The sequence below is a fragment of the Protopterus annectens genome, chromosome 3.part0 (assembly GCF_019279795.1).
Source record: "Protopterus annectens isolate FY-2018-M chromosome 3.part0, PAN1.0, whole genome shotgun sequence".
Classification (NCBI taxonomy): Eukaryota; Metazoa; Chordata; order Ceratodontiformes; family Protopteridae; genus Protopterus; species Protopterus annectens.
In genome coordinates this window covers 1,670,711,207-1,670,731,464 of record NC_056731.1, presented here as the reverse complement: position 1 = coordinate 1,670,731,464, position 20,258 = coordinate 1,670,711,207, and the positions used below count along the sequence as shown (strand labels likewise).

The window sequence follows — 20,258 nt, the reverse complement described above, 5'->3', positions numbered from 1 at the left end:
ACCATTTCCTTTCTGGTGCTTTTTGCTGTTTACAGTATTACAGGACATTATGCATTTTTGTAGCCTTTTTTTGTTTTTGTTTTTGTTGCTTTTGTCCATTTGTTTGTTTTGGGTTGAGTGTTTGGCTATTAGCAAGAGTTTGTATTTTGTAGGTCTTTTTAAACCTGTAGTACTGTTTGGGGTTCTTTTTCTTTGTAAGGTTGTTTCTTCTTTGTTAGGGGTTTTCTTGTTATGTAAGACTTTGTCTAGTTTCATTGTGATTGTCCTTCATCCTTTATCTTTGGGTGAAGGTTTTGCATTTTGTCAGGGTTTGTAGTCCTACATGGCTGTTGTTTTCATTCCTTGTTTGCGCTTTATTGTCTCTTGCTGTCTTCCTTTTCTTTTTTCTTGCTCAGTATGAATCCAAGCCCTAAACCAATTGCCTTCACAAGACAGGTTCCAATCAGCATACTTCTCTCACAAGGGTGCAGAAGGGCCCCTTCCAATCAAAGATGGCTTGAAAAATGTGCTCAGAATACAAAAGCCACTACAAACAGATCCAGATGTAGCAGACCTGTATCCAAACTATGCTACAACTACTAGCTACACTAATTTAAATGGGAAACAGTAAAAAAAAAATGTTTATGTTTTAAACTGCAGAAAAACATCAGTGAGACACTAAAAATGTTTTAAACAGCAAACAAATCAGTTATTTAAAATACTGATTGGTGTAAAAACAGAACAAACAGAACAGATGCTTTGCAAACAGTGAAAATAGCAAAAAAAGCTTTGCAAAAGTAAAAACAGCAACACAACAAAATATGATTTAACAGGCACAGTATGGCAAACAAATGCAGTATAAATAGTTTAGTTTACAGTATTAAAATACAGTATTAAATAATCAGAACACAATAATAAACAGCAGTAAATAGTACAATCAAGCAAATAAATAAACATGCAGCTTGTGTTTTTTAGGAAGCCCAGAAGCCTGTAGTCATCAGGTATCTCAGCTTAGAGTTGTGGCTGGTAGCCCATCTCAGTTTAGCTCAGTTCAAACAAGCAGAAACCTACTCAAATGCAGAGCACAAATGCCATAAGCTAAAAATTAATTTTTTTTTTTAAAAAACTCGAATGAACCAATAACTGTGCTTTCTCTAACCACTAGACCAATCACCCACACAGACTATGTTCTCATAGAAGGATGTACATCAACATACATCCATCTGAGTTGGGGGGACAACGCCCGATACATGCATGCATGTGTAGACACATCTTGACTCCTCATCTGTGAGGTAGACCAACCTGTCATCATGGATGTTTTCTAAATGGAACTAGTAATATCCCAGCTGTGTGCAACAGACCTGTGACAGTTGTTAATGTCGCATCATGTCTGTTACATCGGTTAGATTTCCTCAAAGTGGTCAGCGAGGGCATGCATAATGACAACACTATCATCCTTTTGGACTTGACAAGACCAAGGTATTTGACACAAATCTGCACTGAGGTATTCACTCAACACTGTCAGATGTGGCCATAAACACCTATACCCCAAATGGGTAGACCAGTGGATCACATATGTGGTGTCTAAATATGGTGATATGTGTGAACTGACCTATTTCTCAGGTCCAGTGATCAGGTCCATACATCGGGGCTGTCTAGTGCACCCTTTCTTGCCCATTATTTAAGTCACAGACTTCACAAACAAAATACATATCATGTGTCCAAACAGCTGTCTAAAGGACTACAGATTGTGGGCAATCTTTGACTTCAGCTGTGATATTAGTATAATACAGACAGTATCAACACACAGCAGCAATTGCTACCACAGCCATGGCAACATCTGCAATGAAACAAATCATGGAGGGATTTGTTATGTCATGAAAACAAAGGCACAATTCAGGGATAATGTAGACATCACACCCTATAAGCACACCAATAACTTTGTGACCTGTGCTCTGGGGTAGATGGTATGTGGAACGTCCACTAGCATCTGGCCACAATGCTGACTACACTCTTGTATGTAACACAACTACTGTGCATGTGAAGGACATCCACATCAAAGGCCAGACTACCTCCACAGTTCACAGCTTTCATCACACCAATAACTGAGTACAATACACCCTTCTTCATGTGCCTCCCTACGCATCTTCCAGTGATGTGTAACTGAAGTGTACCACATTTTCCAGAGTGAGCTGTCAAACATCTTAATGTATGTACCTAGGTATTCTTTTGGTTGCGCAGACATTACTGTCTGTGCAGAATCCCCCTCAAGTTTTACAAGAGATGGATACATGATACCTGTTCTGGTGATGCATATAGTACGTACATAGCTGTTTAACAACATAGATGGTATGGGTAACATAACATTCATGACAGTGTAAATTGCGCCATATATATATATATGTATATATATATATATATATATATATATATATATATATATATATATATATATATATATATGCTATGCACACCATTCATCTAGCCTGTGTTGATCATAATGTCACATACTGGTATAGCAGTGTCCCTCCTAACACCTCCAGCAGATGTTACAGTGTCAGGACTGTGTGTATGATTATCCTCATAGATTGCTGACATGTCATAACAGCTGTATAAGTGTGTTAGTACAGAACCAGCTCTGATCACTCAAAGTCACATATGTTATGTCAGAGAAACAGGATTACTGTTAGTATTATTCTGATATTGTCCATGATTGTGCATGCTTCTTTTACTGTTTCCCATGAGCCTTTACCTGTGTCCCACTTGTTGGAGACCTCTGCTGAGATTGCGTTCATATTCAGGCAAATAAGCTTGCACAGCTTAACAATATGCAACCTACCCCAGTTGTATGTAACATCACTGATGGATGTCCTCTGCATTGTTCATGTAAGGATGATTGTCTCACAAAGACATCTTCCCCATTATTATGTCACTTTGTGCGACAGTCACATAATACACATTTCCACTGTGCAGTCCATAGTATACCATATTGATATGTGATTGGTGTTGTTGCTACAACTGTCTTCCATTGACATGCTCTCATCTGCTGTACATTAGGTTGTTTCACCTGTTGTCTTTCCCTGTGTTCATTCCTACAATTCTTCTGTGTGTCTCTATTCAATACCCACATTGACATGCTCTCATCTGCTGTACATTAGGTTGTTTCACCTGTTGTCTTTCCCTGTGTTCATTCCTACAATTGTTCTGTGTGTCCCTATTCAATACCCACACTTCCCCTGAGTGTTTATTTTAGATGATAGTACATGTATCCTTCTAGATCATTTACACACCTTCTGTACAGAATTCTTGGAATGGAATTTCACAGTACTCTGCATTGTATACACTATCCCGTACTGTGTTTGGAACATATACATAACTGTATGTTAAGCCCTGGTAATCATTGTGGCATTCCATCAATCCCACTAACCTACTGTGCTCTTGAGGTAACCAGGTTTCCAATCCATGTTATTTTACATGGTTTCATGGCTGGCAAGACTGTTGTTAGCAACAAAACCATGCTTGTTTATGTTCAAATACAGTGCGCGGCATGAATATGTAATTAGTGTTGCTGCTCACCGCCCATCACTGAGCATGCATGTAAACTCAGTGCAGGCTTTGCATGAAGCCTATGCAGAGTTTACTGAATCCCTAGGACTGAGTATTCTTGCTTTAAATAAGGGCTATAACCAAATGTAATGGGCTGAAAGAAACTTTGAAAGCTCTTTATATAAATTAGTTCAGAAGACATTTAATGGGTCTTTCCCCAAATCTCTTTCTTTAAAATTATTTTTAGCAACTAAGAGTGGTCATCAAATTCAGAGGTCCTCAGTATGTCCACATAGATGACATTTCTTGATTGTCCCTGTTCCATATTGCCATAGATTTAATCAGTGGCATAGTAGCTGGTGGTCAGTATTGTATCTTTTTCTGCAGTTATGCAGCACATGTGATGCAATACAATATTTGTTGAGATGTTCCCATACCTGACTTTTTTAAGCAGTTTAAATAGAGAACTAAGGTTAGATATTGGACAATGTTAATATAGGAAGGAATGGGGGAAAACCTGGAGAAAGATGATGATGTCATGTGTAAAGGCAGCTCATAATATACCTGCGGTAAACGAAAGGATAAAATAAAGGTAATTGGTATGGCATTGATTGTTCCTGCAATCCTAAGAAAGAAGGAGATGAATGGAGATATTTTACTGATAGAAATAGAAGGTGATTTGTTAATGAGCTCACCTACTCTCAGTGATAAACTTGTGTGAGTTATAGAGAAATCTGAATGTAATTGGAAGTTGTTTTGCTATGCTATGATCCTTAATGCTTCTGGCAAAAGTTTAAAATAGCACTTCAGAGCAGTTAACCTAGTATTCACCTATGAACCTATAAGATAGTGCTACTTCTGTGATAAATAATAGATTTATGTTTGCATTTATAGATAAGGTTATTGGTAAGAAGACAATGCAGAAACTACATTAGTATGCATTTATAAAGGTCAGTTATATATTTTTTGTACTTTTTTTTAATTGTCCTGTCCTTTCCTGATACCTGCTGCCCTCCATCTTATCCCAGCACCCTCTTTCACTACCACTAGTACCCTCTATACCAGACATGTCTTTTCACCAGGTGGGGCCTCCAGATATTCTGGAAGTTGGCCTTGTGGCACAAGTAATAACATCAGGGAAATGATAGATAAGGTGATGGGAACCTTCATGTTGTGATAGCTAGTCAAGATCACCTGCTACAAGGAGCAACATCAACATGTATAGTGCACTAATGTCCTGTACACGCATCTGACCACTACACACAGAATGTCATGCCATTACCCAAAGACTACTGTTAACCTATGAGACTCCTGATCTCCAGCAGAAGTCACAACGGCAGCAATCCCATTCCAAACTTCCCTTTCAGATAGGAAAGTTAGCTGATGGCTATTTTATCCTATCCTTGACCAACCCTACCAATGGCACAAGACCATCTCTAAACTGCTGTCGGTAACAACACTGCAGATGTCTTGCCTTGGTGTCATTGGGCCTCAAGGTCAGTTAAGTATTTGAGCTAAAGCATATAAAATATATCTGTTGCATTTGCATTTCTAATAAAGCAGTGTTGTGTTGTTTTACAGTAAAGCTTTGATTTATGCTATTTTCTTCATTGAAATCATGCAGTTTAAAACCATTATATCTCTGTTCCGAAAATACAAAACACTTTAAAAACTGGATTTACTTCATTAGGTATATTGTAATATGGAACATGCTGGAGGAGGATGGACAGTGTTCCAGCACAGGGAAGATGGCAGTGTGGATTTCCAAAGAAATTGGAAGGATTACAAAGTGGTATGGTACATATTCAGAGATTTAGTACAAATTATGGCAGCTAATGTTTTTGTTAAATGATATTCCATCTGTGCTGTTATCATCTGTACTTCTTTTTTTATACATTTTCTTTAATCTTGCTGTTGTATGTTGGCTATGTCACTGTTCTAGAATTGTGTTTCTTTATTATAACCATCCATGAATGGGGTGTTACTGATTTTAATAGCCTGAAACTATGATTAAGGGCAAAAAAAAAATGGGAACTTACTAATATTCCAGTTTCTGTTGCAGAAACTATCTTGAAAAATTGCCTATCTTATTAAAATGTACATTCAGTTTCAGCTACTGTTATCAGAAATGTTCTAATGAAGAATTGCATATGTACAGAAGTCGAAAACAGTGGTCACAGGCCCAGAATAAATGGTGTAACATGGAAAGTATTGCATTTTGCTGACCATGTATAAGCAAATGTCTTCTTATCTGATTCTACCTTTTCTATCACAGCAACTCTGTTCAATCTTGTAGTTTCTCCATGATGTTTCAGCAGTTTTCATTAATTTATAAAATAACACTTAAGACTTGTATAAGACTTAATATTACTGCATGTACAAATCTTAAATGACAACTTACAGTCAGAACCCTAGATCTTTATACTGAACATCTCTGTCTGATTCTAGGACATGGATATACATAAACACCAAACATTATGGTTGAAATTGGGTTATCTTTTCTACTTCTGATAAAAACATTGACCTGTAATGTCTAGCTTAGTAGAGGATACTGGATTATTCACTGTCATCTTGGGTTTAAACTCCAGTACTGTTTTTTCTCTTCCCTAATTTCGGGTCTATAGTAGATCAGTGAACGCTTAAACAAGCGAACGCTGATTGATCGACCTTACTTTAGCGAATGTTCAAAATATCGAAGCAACAGAAACCCAAATTTTTTCCTAGGGAAAGAATTTGGTTGTCCATTTCTGTTGCTTTGGTATTTTCAGTGCTGTGGTGGAAAGTTATGGGTCGGATTCAGGTAAGTGTGTGATTGTGGATGTGAGTGTTAGGGTGGGTTAGGTGAGTTAGGGTTAGGGCTTGGGTTAGGTATGTGTGCGATTGTGTGGACATGAGGGTTAGGGTGGGTTTAGGTGAGTTAGGGTTAGGGAGCGGGTGAGGCGAGTGTGCGATAGTGACGGACCTTAGGGTTAGGGTTTGGGTTAAGGTAAGTGGATAGTTAGTGGTGTGTGCATAGTTTAGTGTAGGGTTAGGTGTCAGATTTTAGGTGTATGTGTGTGGATTTCTGTTTGTTTGGTGTGCTTGTGTTCTGTGTATGTGTTTTGGATCAGCGATTGTTTTCCCTAGGAAAAAAATCGCTGATCTGACAGTTCGAGATTGTAAGCTTTCGCTTACATAAGGTCGATCAGTCAGCGTTCGCTTTTTTAAACGTTCGCTGATCTAATATAGACCCTCTAATTTCTACCTGACTAGAGTTGTTTTCAGCTTTAATTCAAAGCATGAAAGAAATTTATCAGTTCTGCAGTAATGCCATCAGAAACTGTTTGCTACAACTAAGAACAAATAATCCATCGAGAATAAACTGTTGGACTGTCCACATTCTACTTATAAGATGCATTAGAAGTAATAAGTATCAACTTTTCTAAGTAATTCAGGATCTGTGATGATGCTTTGAGTTTTTGCACCCTCTAGACAGAAGTCAGAAACACACACACACATACACACACAAACACACGTGCGCATACTCACATGCACATACACAGAGGTGCATCTGCACACAGACTCAGTAATGTTTAATTTTATAAATATGCAAGTTTAGTTCTTTTAAGAGGAAAGATCACACCTGAAGTAACTTCACTTGAAAACAATTTAAATGTAATTCATGACAACATATGTTGAGCATCAAAGACCTAAGTGGTATAAAGTCTAAGAAATAATTTAATCTGTAGTTTGCATAATTCATTTGACTGGAATCCGCGGTGGTGGTGCTGCGGTAGCGTTGTCACCTCACAGTATGACGTTGTCCTGTTCGATTCTCAGCTAAAGCGTCTTCTGTGTGGAGACATGCGTGAATGGGCGTACCTTCGTTGAAGGTTGTGCGTCATTGCTGGCAACTCGTCACGTAAAAATCTACTGCCAATCATTAGCGGACCAGAGTTCCGCTGTGGCGACCCCTAACCAGGAAAAGCCAAAAGACACAACAACATGCTATTCTGTAAACACGGAATTGCAGTTCTAGCTGACAGCTTGTTACTGATATTAAATATGGCTGAATTATTCAGAAGCAAGTTAAACTTAAAAACTCCACTAAACATGAAACGATAATTATTGGAAGGAAAATACTTGAAATAATTCTGAAAAAAAATTACAATAATGGGAAACACGTTTTGCAGTTGATTTGGCAATTCTACATCAAAGATTTGTAAGATCAGCCACATGTGATAAACAAAAAAATAGACTAACCATCCATTCATCCATTTTCTAAACTCCTTCTTCCAGTAATGGTCACAGTGCTAGCAACTGAGCTGTGTAGATCACACTTCTCTACACTAGCAATGGCCTCCAGGTCATCCTGTGGGATTCCCAGTTGTTTCCAAGTAGTTTCTGGATATAATCCTTCCAACATTTCCCAAGTCTAATACTAAGCATTCATCCAGTAGGATGTATTCACCATATAGGAAACACCAAGGAATATTCTTCCAAGTTGCTTAAACTATCTAAAATACTTTCTTTCAACCATAAGGAGCAGTGGCTGTACTCTGATTTCTCCCAGACTGCAAAAAGTCTGACTTTATGATGGAGAGTGAACCCAGCTACACTACTAAGTAATGTAATCTTTGACATTTGTGTCTACGTTTAGAATGGGGCATACACTAACCGGTAAACAGACAGCTGTATGCTGTGAAACAGTTCTCATTTCTCCATGGCAGTACTGCTGCTAATGAACTCATTCTCAGCTCTCTGCTGGGGAAGGACTCTAATATAAGATAATTAGAAGTATCAGGTCTTCCAATAAATAATCTGAATTTATTTCCTGAAGTAATGACTGGTCCAGTCTTCTTGCATTCCATGGAATTGTCAAAGTTTTCACCAACACTAGTGCCCAAAAGCACCAATGTTCTGCCCTAATCCATAGTCCAACTCTCATAGTCATATCATATGACTGGGAAAACCATAGCTTTGACTATATGGACCTTTCTGACAATGTTGCATCTTTGCTCTTTAAAATCATATTCAGATTTGCCATAGCTTTCATCTCTAAAAGCAAGCATCTTTTAATTTCATGGCTGCGATAACCATCTGCAGAAATCTTTAAGCCCCAAAAAATAATATCTTTCACTGACACAACTTCTTCTCCATCTATTTGCAAAGAACTAACATGGCTAGATGGCATAATTTTCATTTTTATGCTGCACAACAAACATGTTTCTGCACTTTCTGCTTTCACCTTTAATTACATATTGTTCAATTCTTCCTCCTCTTCATCCATTAGAATGGTATCAATTGCTAATCTGACTTTATCGATATTTTTCACAATAATTTGGATTCCAGTATCTGATCCACTTAAACCAGTATTTTACTCGATATAGTCAGTATATAAATGGAATAAATAGGGTGATAATATACAATATTGTCTTACACCTTCCTCAGTCTTGCACCTGTCAGTTTTTCCGTTTACAGTTCTAACTGCTGCTTCTTGCTCAAATTCATCATGAGGCAAATTTGACAGTGTTTGTTATGGTCCAACAGTTAAAGGTTTTAGAGTTATAAGGCACAAGTAGATATTTTACTGGAACTCCATTGCTTTCTCTACTATCCAGTGGATGTTGTCAATTTCTATGATGCCTCTGCCCTTTCTAAAACCAGACTGCACATTTGACAGCTCTTGTTCCATATACTGCTGGAGTGCAACTTGCAGGATTATGCTAGCATGTGAAATAAGTGCAGTTGTCCGATAATTTGAATACTGTCTAGCATTGTCCTATTTTAGAATTGGAATATGAATTGATACTTTAGGCCTGCTGGCCACTGTTATATTTCCAGATTTAGTGATATATTTCAAGCAGCACTGTAACAGCATCATTTTGTAGTTTTTTTAAACAATTCATCCAGAATTCCAGCACTTCCTGTGGCCTTGTTATTAGCAAGGTTTCTAAGGCCCATTTAATTTCACTGTCCAGGATGTCTGTCTTTAGATAAGAAAACATACCATCAAGCTTATCACTGATGTTAGGGTCCTTCTTTTATATTTCTTGGGTCTATTCCTGGCACCTCTCTTTACTTTTGAATTAATACCTCTTATGAAAAAAAGAAATTGCTAACATCCCTTGATGGCAGTATTTTGAGAGATGCAAATTACCCTTTATGTACATACAAGTATTTTACTTTCATGGCGTTTGGATGCACAAAGTCTGCTTACTTATTTTTATAGTCATTTATTGGGCTCTTTATTGAAATGTCAGCACTTAAAATACCAAGTGCTAAAAAGCTGAAAAAAAGACTGAAAACCCAGAGAAGAGCAAATCTCGAAAATCACTCTTCTCCTTAAAACTTCAAGCCCCACCATCCTCAGACTTATCTATCTATATATATATAGGGTCTATATTACTTAAACAACCACTCAATATAGCGAGTACAGCATAATCGAGCAATTGCAAGTGAATGTTCTATAAACGGAAACCCAGCCTCGTCGAAAATCAGAATGTCGAAAAATTTTGTTTGGCCAACTCCTTCTCCCAAGTGATGTAAGAGACAACAATGCCTTAATGAATATGTAAAAGTGTCAACAGTGCATCCAAAACATCCCCTTCACCTCAAAAATAATAAACTAACACTACCTGAAACGTGTGTGACACATATCAAACCATATTGTGTATAGAATAGTAAACAAACATAAACCTGCGATCACGGTGATAAACTGCAGTACAGATGTTACACCTTCACTAGAACTGCAACTGCACAAAGGAAATCTTGTGTATTATAATCTTGTCTGTGTTGCACAACATGTTGCAACCTTTCGTGTCTCAACAATGTCTTCATTTTCTTAGGGGACGTTGGGCATCCTGACTGTAAACCTGCTCTGGTGTCGTTAACCTTATTCTGTTCTCTAACTAACATTGCCAGAACATATGGAATATCACAAATCCACCTGCCAAGCAAACAGCGGATTTGTCTATGCCATCCTTCCACTTGATTTTGTGTGCGAGATAAAGAATGACTATTCAGGTTGAATACATTCCAAAACTCTATGCTGAACATGGGAGGGAATCTAGATACAGACGACATCCTAGTGTTCTGTTTCCTAACCCGACCCAAAACAAATGTGTCAGAAAAGTATGACAGTAACTCTTTGCCGTCAGTAGGAAATGTGTCTGATAGCTGCTTAAATGCTGGAACTACCTCTTTCACATCCAAGAAGGACAAAGCAATCAGTTTTTTCACACTGGTTTGAAAATGGACAGATCTACCATATAACATTGCTAATCCGATGCTCTGTACCTTTCTCCAAACTGCCTGACTGAAATGAAATAGACAACCCTTAAAATGTACATCCAGGAAATTATGTTTAACACTTCTAAGAGCTGCTAATTCAAAGTCAGACAAAATATACTTTACTGATACTGTCAATTTAGCATGCAATAGGAGATCAGACAGGCAGTCCCACATGAAATTATAACAATTATATGACTTCTTGGTCATCAGACAAAAGACTAAAGCTACGCACTTAGTGTTTCCCCCCTATGTCAAGAAGCCATGAATGCTGTAGATCTGCCTGCACAAGCGACTCTTAGTAAGGAAAACACGATCCATAAGCCATATAGGGGATTGACTTAAATCCCTAAGATTTTCAGTGGTAGAGAACACTAACACATGAATGTTGTTTGCTGTATCAAATATCCGCTTTTGAATGAAACAACCCTCTTTTAGGGTGCACTCAGTAGGGTTTACAGTTTCTAAACTAGTAGAGCCTAGAAGATAACTTCTGACTGCACTACGGCGAACCCTGTTAACCCACTGCAGAATTGATTGTCTTGATGGCATAATAGCTGCGTATGCTATGGAACTAGAAGCACAGACATCATCCACAACAAGTGCTGGGGTATCTCTACATGACCGTGCACTTTCCTGTAATTTATCACAGGCTACGTATTTCTCTACTTCACATACGTCTGATGCATGGTGATGTCCCGAACACTTTAACAGTAGTTTACCATACATATCCTTCTTTGTTACTGCACGTCCTTTACACATTTCCTTCAATTTTAACTTACAACACCAATACTTCCTGTCTTTCAGTACCTTTTCCAAACTGTACAGTTAGCCATCAATGTTTAACATTTCCCTTCCTTTTTGAGACTTTACACATTCGTAATAGTCTCCTACAACACCAGGTGAGAAGCAGTTCAAGCTAGCCATAGCGTTACGCTCTCCTGCAGTATCACAACTACTGCTTTGACATTACTCACTTTATTGTTTAAACTGTGTGCTTACTGTTTAACATTACACTACGTATTTTCTGCTTTGTGACAATCCTTTCATACGTAATTGATTACACACTTGCCGTTACTTTACAGCGGGGACTATCTACAGTGATTGCATTGCCGTTCTGCTGCAAATGTGTTCATTAACTGACGTAATGCATCACTTATTTTTGACTTGGCCAAACAAAACATTTAGAAACTCCTGTTTCCGATGTTTTTGCCCATTGAGTACATTGTCGTTCACTTTAACTTGTTTGAGTATGTTGCACTCGATAATTTAAGGAGTTGTTTAAGTAATATAGACCCTATATAGGGTCTATATAACTTAAATGACTGCTCAATATAGCGAGTACAACATAATTGAGCAATTGCAAGTGAATGTTCAATAAACGGAAACCCAGCCTCGTCGAAAATCAGAATGTCGAAAGATTTAGTTTGGCCAACTCCTTCTCCCAAGTGATGTAAGAGACAACAATGCCGTAATGAATATGTGAAAGTGTCAACAGTGCATCCAAAACATCCCCTTCACCTCAAAAATAATAAACCAACACTACCTGAAACATGTGTGACACATATCAAACCATACTGTGTATAGAATAGTAAACAAACGTAAACCTGTGATCATGGTGATAAACTGCAGTACAGACGTTACACCTTCAATAGAACTGCAACTGCACAAAGGAAATCTTGTGTATTATAATCCTGTCTGTGTTGCACAACGTGTTGCAACCTTTCATGTCTCAACAATGTCTTCCTTTTCTTAGAGGACTGAGGGCATCCTGACTGTAAACCTGCTCTGGTGTCGTTAACCTTATTCTATTCTCTAACTAACATTGCCAAAACAGATGGAATATCACAAATCTGCCTGCCAAGCAAACAGCGGATTCATCTATGCCATCCTTCCACTTGATTTTGTGTGCGAGGTAAAGAATGACTATTCAGGTCGAACACATTCCAAAACTCTATGCTGAACATGGGAGGGAATCTAGATACAGACGACATCCTAGTGTTCTGCTTCCTAACCCAACCCAAAACAAATGTGTCAGAAAAGTATGACAGTAACTCTTTGCCGTCGGTAGGAAATGTGTTTGATAGCAGCTTAAATGCTGGAACTACCTCTTTCACATCCAAGAAGGACAAAGCAATCAGTTTTTTCACACTGGTTTGAAATTGGACAGATCTACCATATAACGTTGCTAATCCAATGCTCTGTACCTTTCTCCAAACTGCCTGACTGAAATGAAATAGACAACCCTTAGAACATACATCCGGGAAATTATGTTTAACACTTCTAAGAGCTGCTAATTCAAAGTCAGACAAAATAGGTTCCCTATTAGAAGACCGAAGAAACATTCTTTCGAATGCGTCTTGGTCAAACTCAAAAGCCTGAAACGGCAAAATATCGAAACGGCTTTTAAGCAAATTCTTTTCCCTGGGAAAAAAATTGCTTGGCCGCTTCGTTACTTTGCTGTTTTTGGCACTGTAGTGCAGTCTCGGAGTTTGTATATTTAAGTAGGGGGGTGTGGGGGGGTGAAGCCCCCCCACTTAATGTAATGTTTAAAGTATGTTTTTTTTTTTTGGTTGTTGCTGGAACAGCGATTTTTTTCCTTAGGAAAAAAATTGCTGTCCTGACAGTTCAAAATTGTAAGCTTTTGCTTACATAGGGTCGATTAATCACCGTTCACTTTTTTAAATGCTCAGTGATCTAATATAGACCTGACAAAATATATTTTACTGATACCGTCAATTTAGCATGCAATAGGAGATCAGACAGGCAGTCCCACATGAAATTATAACATGTATATGACTTCTTGGTCATCAGACAAAAGACTAAAGCTACACACTTAGTGTTTCCCCCGTATGTCAAGAAGCCATGAATGCTGTAGATCTGCCTGCACAAGCGTCTCTTAGTAAGGAAAACACCATCCATAAGCCATATAGGGGATTGACTTAAATCCCTAAGATTTTCAGTGGAAGAGAACACTAACAGATGAATGTTGTTTGCTGTATCAAACATTCGCTTTTTATTGAGACAACCCTCTTTTAGGGTGCACTCAGTAGGGTTTACAGTTTCTAAACTAGTAGAGACCGGAAGATAACTTCTGACTACACTACAGCGAACCCTGTTAACCCGCTGCAGAATTGATTGTCTTGATGGCATAATAGCTGCATATGCTATGGAACTAGAAGCACAGACATCATCCACAACAAGTGCTGGGGTATCTCTACATGACCGTGCACTTTCCTTTAATTTATCACAGGCTACGTATTTCTCTACTTCACATACGTCTGATGCATAGTGATGTCCCGAACACTTTAACAGTAGTTTACCATACATATCCTTCTTTGTTACTGGACGTCCTTTACACATTTCCTTCAGTTTTAACTTACAACACCAATACTTCCTATCTTTCAGTACCTTTTCCAAACTGTACAGATAGCCATCAATGTTTAACATTTCCCTTCCTTTTTGAGACTTTACACATTCGTAATAGTCTCCTACAACACCAGGTGAGAAGCAGTTCAAGCTAGCCATAGCGTTACGCTCTCCTGCAGTATCACAACTACTGCTTTGACATTACTCACTTTATTGTTTAAACTGTGTGCTTACTGTTTAACATTACACTACGTATTTTCTGCTTAGTGACAATCCTTACATACATAATTGATTACACACTTGCCGTTACTTTACAGCGGGGACTACCTTCACTGATTGTACTGCCGTTCTGCTGCAAATGTGTTCATTAACTGACGTAATGCGTCACTTATTTTTGACTTGGCCAAACAAAACATTTCAAAACTCCTGTTTCCGATGTTTTAGCCCATCAAGTACATTGTCGTTCGCTCCCCAGCTTCAATGTGGTGCTACACCAGAAACTTCAATCTTCTCACAGTCCCTGGACAGGTTTTATGATTAGTTCAGCAATGGCTAAGGTGGATCTGGTATCCAAACTGAATTAGCAGAGAACTTTGCAGCCAGCTGATAGTCAGCTACTGGAATCCAAATAGAGGCCCTACAAATCTGCAAAAATGGAACCACTTCCATCATCTCCATCTTCTGGCACTGCCATCTCAGAGAAGAACATACTCATATGATTTAGGAGGTCCACAAAGAGTTTGATCAACCTTTCAGAAATGTCCCGAGATGGGTCAGATTTTATTGACCTTTGCCAAGGACAGTGTGCTCAGTATCCTAATCTCAAATTGTCAGATAGCTTGCCACCTAAAAGTTATTCCTTAAGGCCTTCACTTAAATGACTGCTACATCTAGTGCTTCTGGTAAGGTTACCATTGGCAAATGCATGTGAGACAAGGACAGACTAATAGAGATCTACTGGTCCCTCTGTACTCCTTAGCCTCTGAAAGAAGCACTCAGGTACATTGGGCTAAAATAATGGCTATCTGATTAGCGTAAACTGTGCGTATTCATGGATGAGGTAGTCAGAATTAGCAGGGACAAAAAGGATTATATTGTGGTTTACATTTATTTTATTTTAGTGTTTTATAATTAAATTTATAATAGCATAAGTGTCACTGCTCCAAGAAAAAAAAAACATTTCCCTTAAAAACCTGAGAGCAAAATCAAACTGCACTATCAATACTTGTTCTATGTCAAAAAATATTTAATGTAAAAAACTGCTTTCTATCAAAAATTGTGTGGTAACCAGTGCAGTAACCTTCCCCAATCTAAGATAAGACATGTCTCATAAAACTGTTTCCAGTGACCACTAAGGACTTCCTCTACTCCCCCCTTATTCACTGTAAAGCTGGAAATCAAATTGCAGTCATCATAGCCAGATTAACAAAGATTTTTTTATCTTTATGTTTACTTATTTGTTAACCAACTAAACCCACTGGACACATTGCCTCCTTTCTGCAGTAACCCAGAAGTACTGCCTGGTTAATTGATTTGTTCAGAGTAACCCACTAGGCAACTGAAGGTAGAAGGAATCAAACCATCTACCTTTGCCATAGGGAGCAGATCACTAACAGTTCAGAGATTTAGTCCTATGTGCTAACTGCCAGACTGAAAGAAATCAGAGGTTCATTACTACCCAGATAACCAAGGTTTCATTAATGATAATGTGACAGCAGTGACGGGTGTTCAGTTTCAACAACATCTGTTAAAATTTTGAAATAACTACATTTGTAGATGTGGCCATCCCAAAGACTGCAATAAGAAGTAATTCATTTTGTAGTACAGCAAAGAAACTATGGAATACACTTCCATTAAAAATCAAGAAGGTTGTCAGTCTTGTGATCTATAAAAGTAATGTGGATAACTGGTTTGGGGTTTGGTTTACAACCTTTATAATGGTGGCTACAAACTCCTCAATGCCTTTAATAGAGGCTTTGAGTTTGTTACAAGTACATTGAACATTGGAATACGTGGAAATTAAAACCATCATATCTAGTTTGTGAACTTCCCTGAAAAAATATTCAGTGCAGGAATCCGTGACAATTGACTTCACTTCAGCCCATTCCTTCCAATTTATTCAGTATCCTTATTTCATCAGTTGAATCATCTTAGCCTCATCTTATAGGTTCATAGGTAGGTACTAGGCTATTGGCCCTAGGGCCTATATAAGCCTAGCCAAAAATGTACCCTGGCTGTCGCCATCCAAGAAAATTATTTTCCTGTGCCCCTGTCGAGCAGAGCCACAGAAGTGATCCCGAGGTGAATTTCTTATCTCCCATCCAATCATCAAGATTTTTCTTGAAAAGTGCTAATGAGGAGCTCTGTTTGATATAGATAGGTAGTCTGTTCCAGAGTATGGGAAGTGTCTGGGACAGAAATCTATCCCTCCAACATGTTCTGTTTATTGTGGTGACAAGGTTTAGGTCCCTAGAGCATGTAGCTTGAAGGGATTGGGATTTCTTTAAGTGAAGCATGTCCAACAGCTCTGGGTTTGACATAGCTTTGTATGTTAGGCAGAGCTCATCTCTGAGTAGGCGATATGTGATGGAGTAAAGCTGGAGTTTTTTGAGATGGTCTGCATAGGGCATCTGTTTGAGGCCAGTAATACTCTTTGTGAGGTATTTCTGTGGCCTTTCCAGTTGTTGTAGATGTCTTGTGAGGTACATACCAAATGGGGCATTGTACTCTATAATGGGTCAAATGAGTGATGAGTAGAGGGGAACAATGACCTCTTTTTTTCTGGATGAGAAACCTTTTGTGATGAGGTGAGCCACGTAGAAGGATTTTCTGACCACTGTGGCGATGTGATTATCAAAGAAGAGACTACTGTACACCTGTGTCCCAAGGTCTCTTATCACATTTTCGGCATTAAGTAGACTACCAGCTATGTGGTAGTTCATGGGTACAGAGTTTTTACCAAAGGGGATGACAATACACTTTTTGGCATTGAGCTTCAGGCCATGGCTTTGACACCAGGCATCTGTCTCAGTGAGGCCCTTTTGTAGTATGTCGACATCGTTAGGAGTTTCGATTATGGCTCCTAGTTTGCAGTCATCTGCAAACTTTGTTAGTGAAAGACCTTCTCTGTTAGCCTGTGCTTCAGAGAGGTAAATACCAAACAGGACAGGACCCAGGACTAAACCCTGTGGTGCTCCACTTGTCACTGGTCTGAAGTCGGATTTGGAGTCTGCTACTTTCACAGTGTGGGTTCTGTCCGTGAGCCAGTTGCCAACCCATCTTGTGACATAGGGATTTATACCTGGTTTAGTGAGCTTATCTATAATTCCAGAGTGGGGGATGGTGTCGAAAGCCTTGGCAAGATCTAGATAAGCTGTGTGAATCACCTTACCCTCATCTATGGCTTTGATGACTGCTTCAAAGAAGCCAATCAGGTTTAGGAGACATGATCTGCCTTTTACAAATCTGAACTGGGTAGGGTCCAGAGTTTGGAGATTACCAATGTCTTTGTTTATGAGTTCCATGATGATACGTTCTATGGCCTTGCAGACCAGGCTCATCAGGTTAATGGGGAGGTAGTTCCCAGGGTCCGTCGTGGCTCCCCCTTTGTGGAGTGGGATAACCATCACGGTGCGCCATTCAGTGGGCACAAAGCCTGAGATGAGGCTATGACTGAACATAGTACTTAGGTAGGGTGCCAGTTCATTCTGTAGTTCATGTAGAACGCAGCCTGGGATATTGTCAGGTCCCATGGATGCTGTGTTCTTGGCTTTGGAGAGTGTGTTTTTACCTGTGCAGCCGTGATTACAGGAACTTTCCATTCTTCCGGTATAGAGATGGGCCCTCTAGGGGATGAGGGTGGGGGTAAAGTTAGCACTGAACCTATCTGCCAGGATGTTGGCAATATCAACTGGTTCTGTATATTTAGTGCCATTGTGCTATAACTCAGAGCTGATCTGAGTGTTGCCATTGAGATTCTTGACATAGCTATAGAATGCTTTGTGGTTGTCTTTAGAGTCAGTGGCAATTTTGTTTTCGTAACTAGCTTTGGAGGATTTTATGAGGGATCTCAGCTTCTTACTGAGGTTGACCAGGCATCCAGTCATGGGATTTTACTCTTTTTTGCAACAGTTTCTTTCTTCTGTTGTAGAGTTTGTTTATGGCAGAGGACCACCAGATTGGCTTCTTTTTTTTGGAGGATAACATCTTGGTTCTATTAGGCATAGCATGATCCATGCACTCATGTAAGTGCTTATAAAGTGCATTTGTGTAGGATTCAGCAGACGTATCTCTATTGTCCGTCTGCATGGGTGTCATGAAGTTTGCCACTTCTATCTTAAGAAGTGTGAAGTTGGCTGTGGAGAAGTATTTTATGGTGGTTTCCCTAATTGGGGGTGGGGGTGGGATGTGGATGTCTAGGGTGACCTTTCAACATTCTTCTTCTTCCATTTTACCTTATACCATTCTCAGGTACCTCTTCTAAGTGTATGTGATACAAAGTCTGCTGAAGTTATAAACCTGGTTTAGAAAAACATTCTCCAGTCTTTTATTCTTTCACCTGAATGTCTCACAGCCCTCACTTCTCCCCTTTAATCATTTATGTTATCCATATGCTCTGTCTCCTACAGGTTACCGAGAGGTAATCCATGCCTGGCATGCAAGGCGTCCATGGATCCAGCTCTGATGGACCTTTTGCACAACTGCAAAACAAAGAGCATCAGTACCACTAGATCCAAGGATTTAAATTTTGCTTATAACATAAATAAACATGTTGGTGAGACAGAGATGTGTCTCAGGGGATCCCATGCTCTGAAAAAGGCTCCCCATTCACGTGAAACAGTGTCCATCCCTAACCATATCTAAGAGCATAACCTTGACCAATGGATGCAAAATCAGAAATTCACCCTGGTCTGGCCCCCATGTCTCTGATCGACATAGGCAGATAGTAATGGACAAACTAACGTAACTTCCCCATAACCTCTAGAATGTTCCTAACTAACATACACCCACCTACTAAATGCCTGTAATACACAGGGACATGATTGGATTGGACTGCATGGCTAGGCTTATAAAGGTCCTGGCTGGTGGTTGTTAGTCTAGTATATCGCTATGAACATATGAACCTATATCTTTCATTGTTTTAATATTTCTTCTACGTACTGTGCCACTTTAACACCTGAATAAGGCTTAAGACCTTTTTTAGCTTTTTTCACAGTTTGTTTAATTACTTTCATGAACTCTATTTTACAGATCTAACAGCTATTGGGGTATTTATTTATTTGTTTGTTTATATTTGTTAACAAGGACAGAGAACTGATCCACATGGACCTTTTTAAGGGTAGGCCCAAGAGCACTTTCTGGTTAAGAAACTTGTTCAGCACCAAACTATTAGACAAATGGAGAAAGAGGGAATCAAACCCCGGACCACAGGGAGCAGCTGCTTAACAGCTCATAGTCTTAATCTCCTCCATTAACTGAAAGACTCATTTAATGGATTGTTAGTTGTTACACCATCAAAATCATCTAAAATAGGAGTAGAATTATTAGCATGTTACATAATCATTTATTTCTGTGCCATCTATTTTGCAGTTTCTTGTTTTCCTTTGCCCAAATATAAAATGTCTGTATATCTGTAAATTCCTATTGTACTGTCATGGAACATGCATGCAGCTTAGCCAGGAAGGAACTACTCTGAATGATAAGACAGACACACACACACACACACACACACACACACACACACACACACACACACACACACACACACACACACACACACACTCACACACAGGCAGATATGCACACACACACACACACACACACACACACACACACACACACACAGACACACACACACACAAACTCTCTCTCTCACATCAGAATCCATTTATTTTGTGGTATGTAAGACATCATGTTTCATTGTTACAGAAAGACTCTGCCAAACATCTCAACCAACAAACTAAAACAATGAATAAAAAGGCCACACAGAGAAACCAATCAGTGAAAATTAGAAGCAAACTCTAGCAAAGCCAAAGTTTCCACTCAGTGATTCCTTAAATCTCTTGTACTAAAGACACATAAGATATATGCAAATG

The 20,258-nt window shown here is 38.9% G+C and overlaps 1 protein-coding gene across 1 annotated transcript in view; it reads left to right on the top strand.

Annotated features, from left to right (window-relative positions):
• The window catches only part of ANGPT1 (angiopoietin 1), a 1,835,232-nt gene that overhangs the window by 1,170,296 nt on the left and 644,678 nt on the right, over window positions 1-20,258 (top strand). Inside the window, exon 6 of the mRNA XM_044065710.1 lies at window positions 5,216-5,317. Coding sequence (XP_043921645.1) covers window positions 5,216-5,317 — 102 coding nt within the window. The remainder of the gene's footprint in view (window positions 1-5,215; window positions 5,318-20,258) is intronic.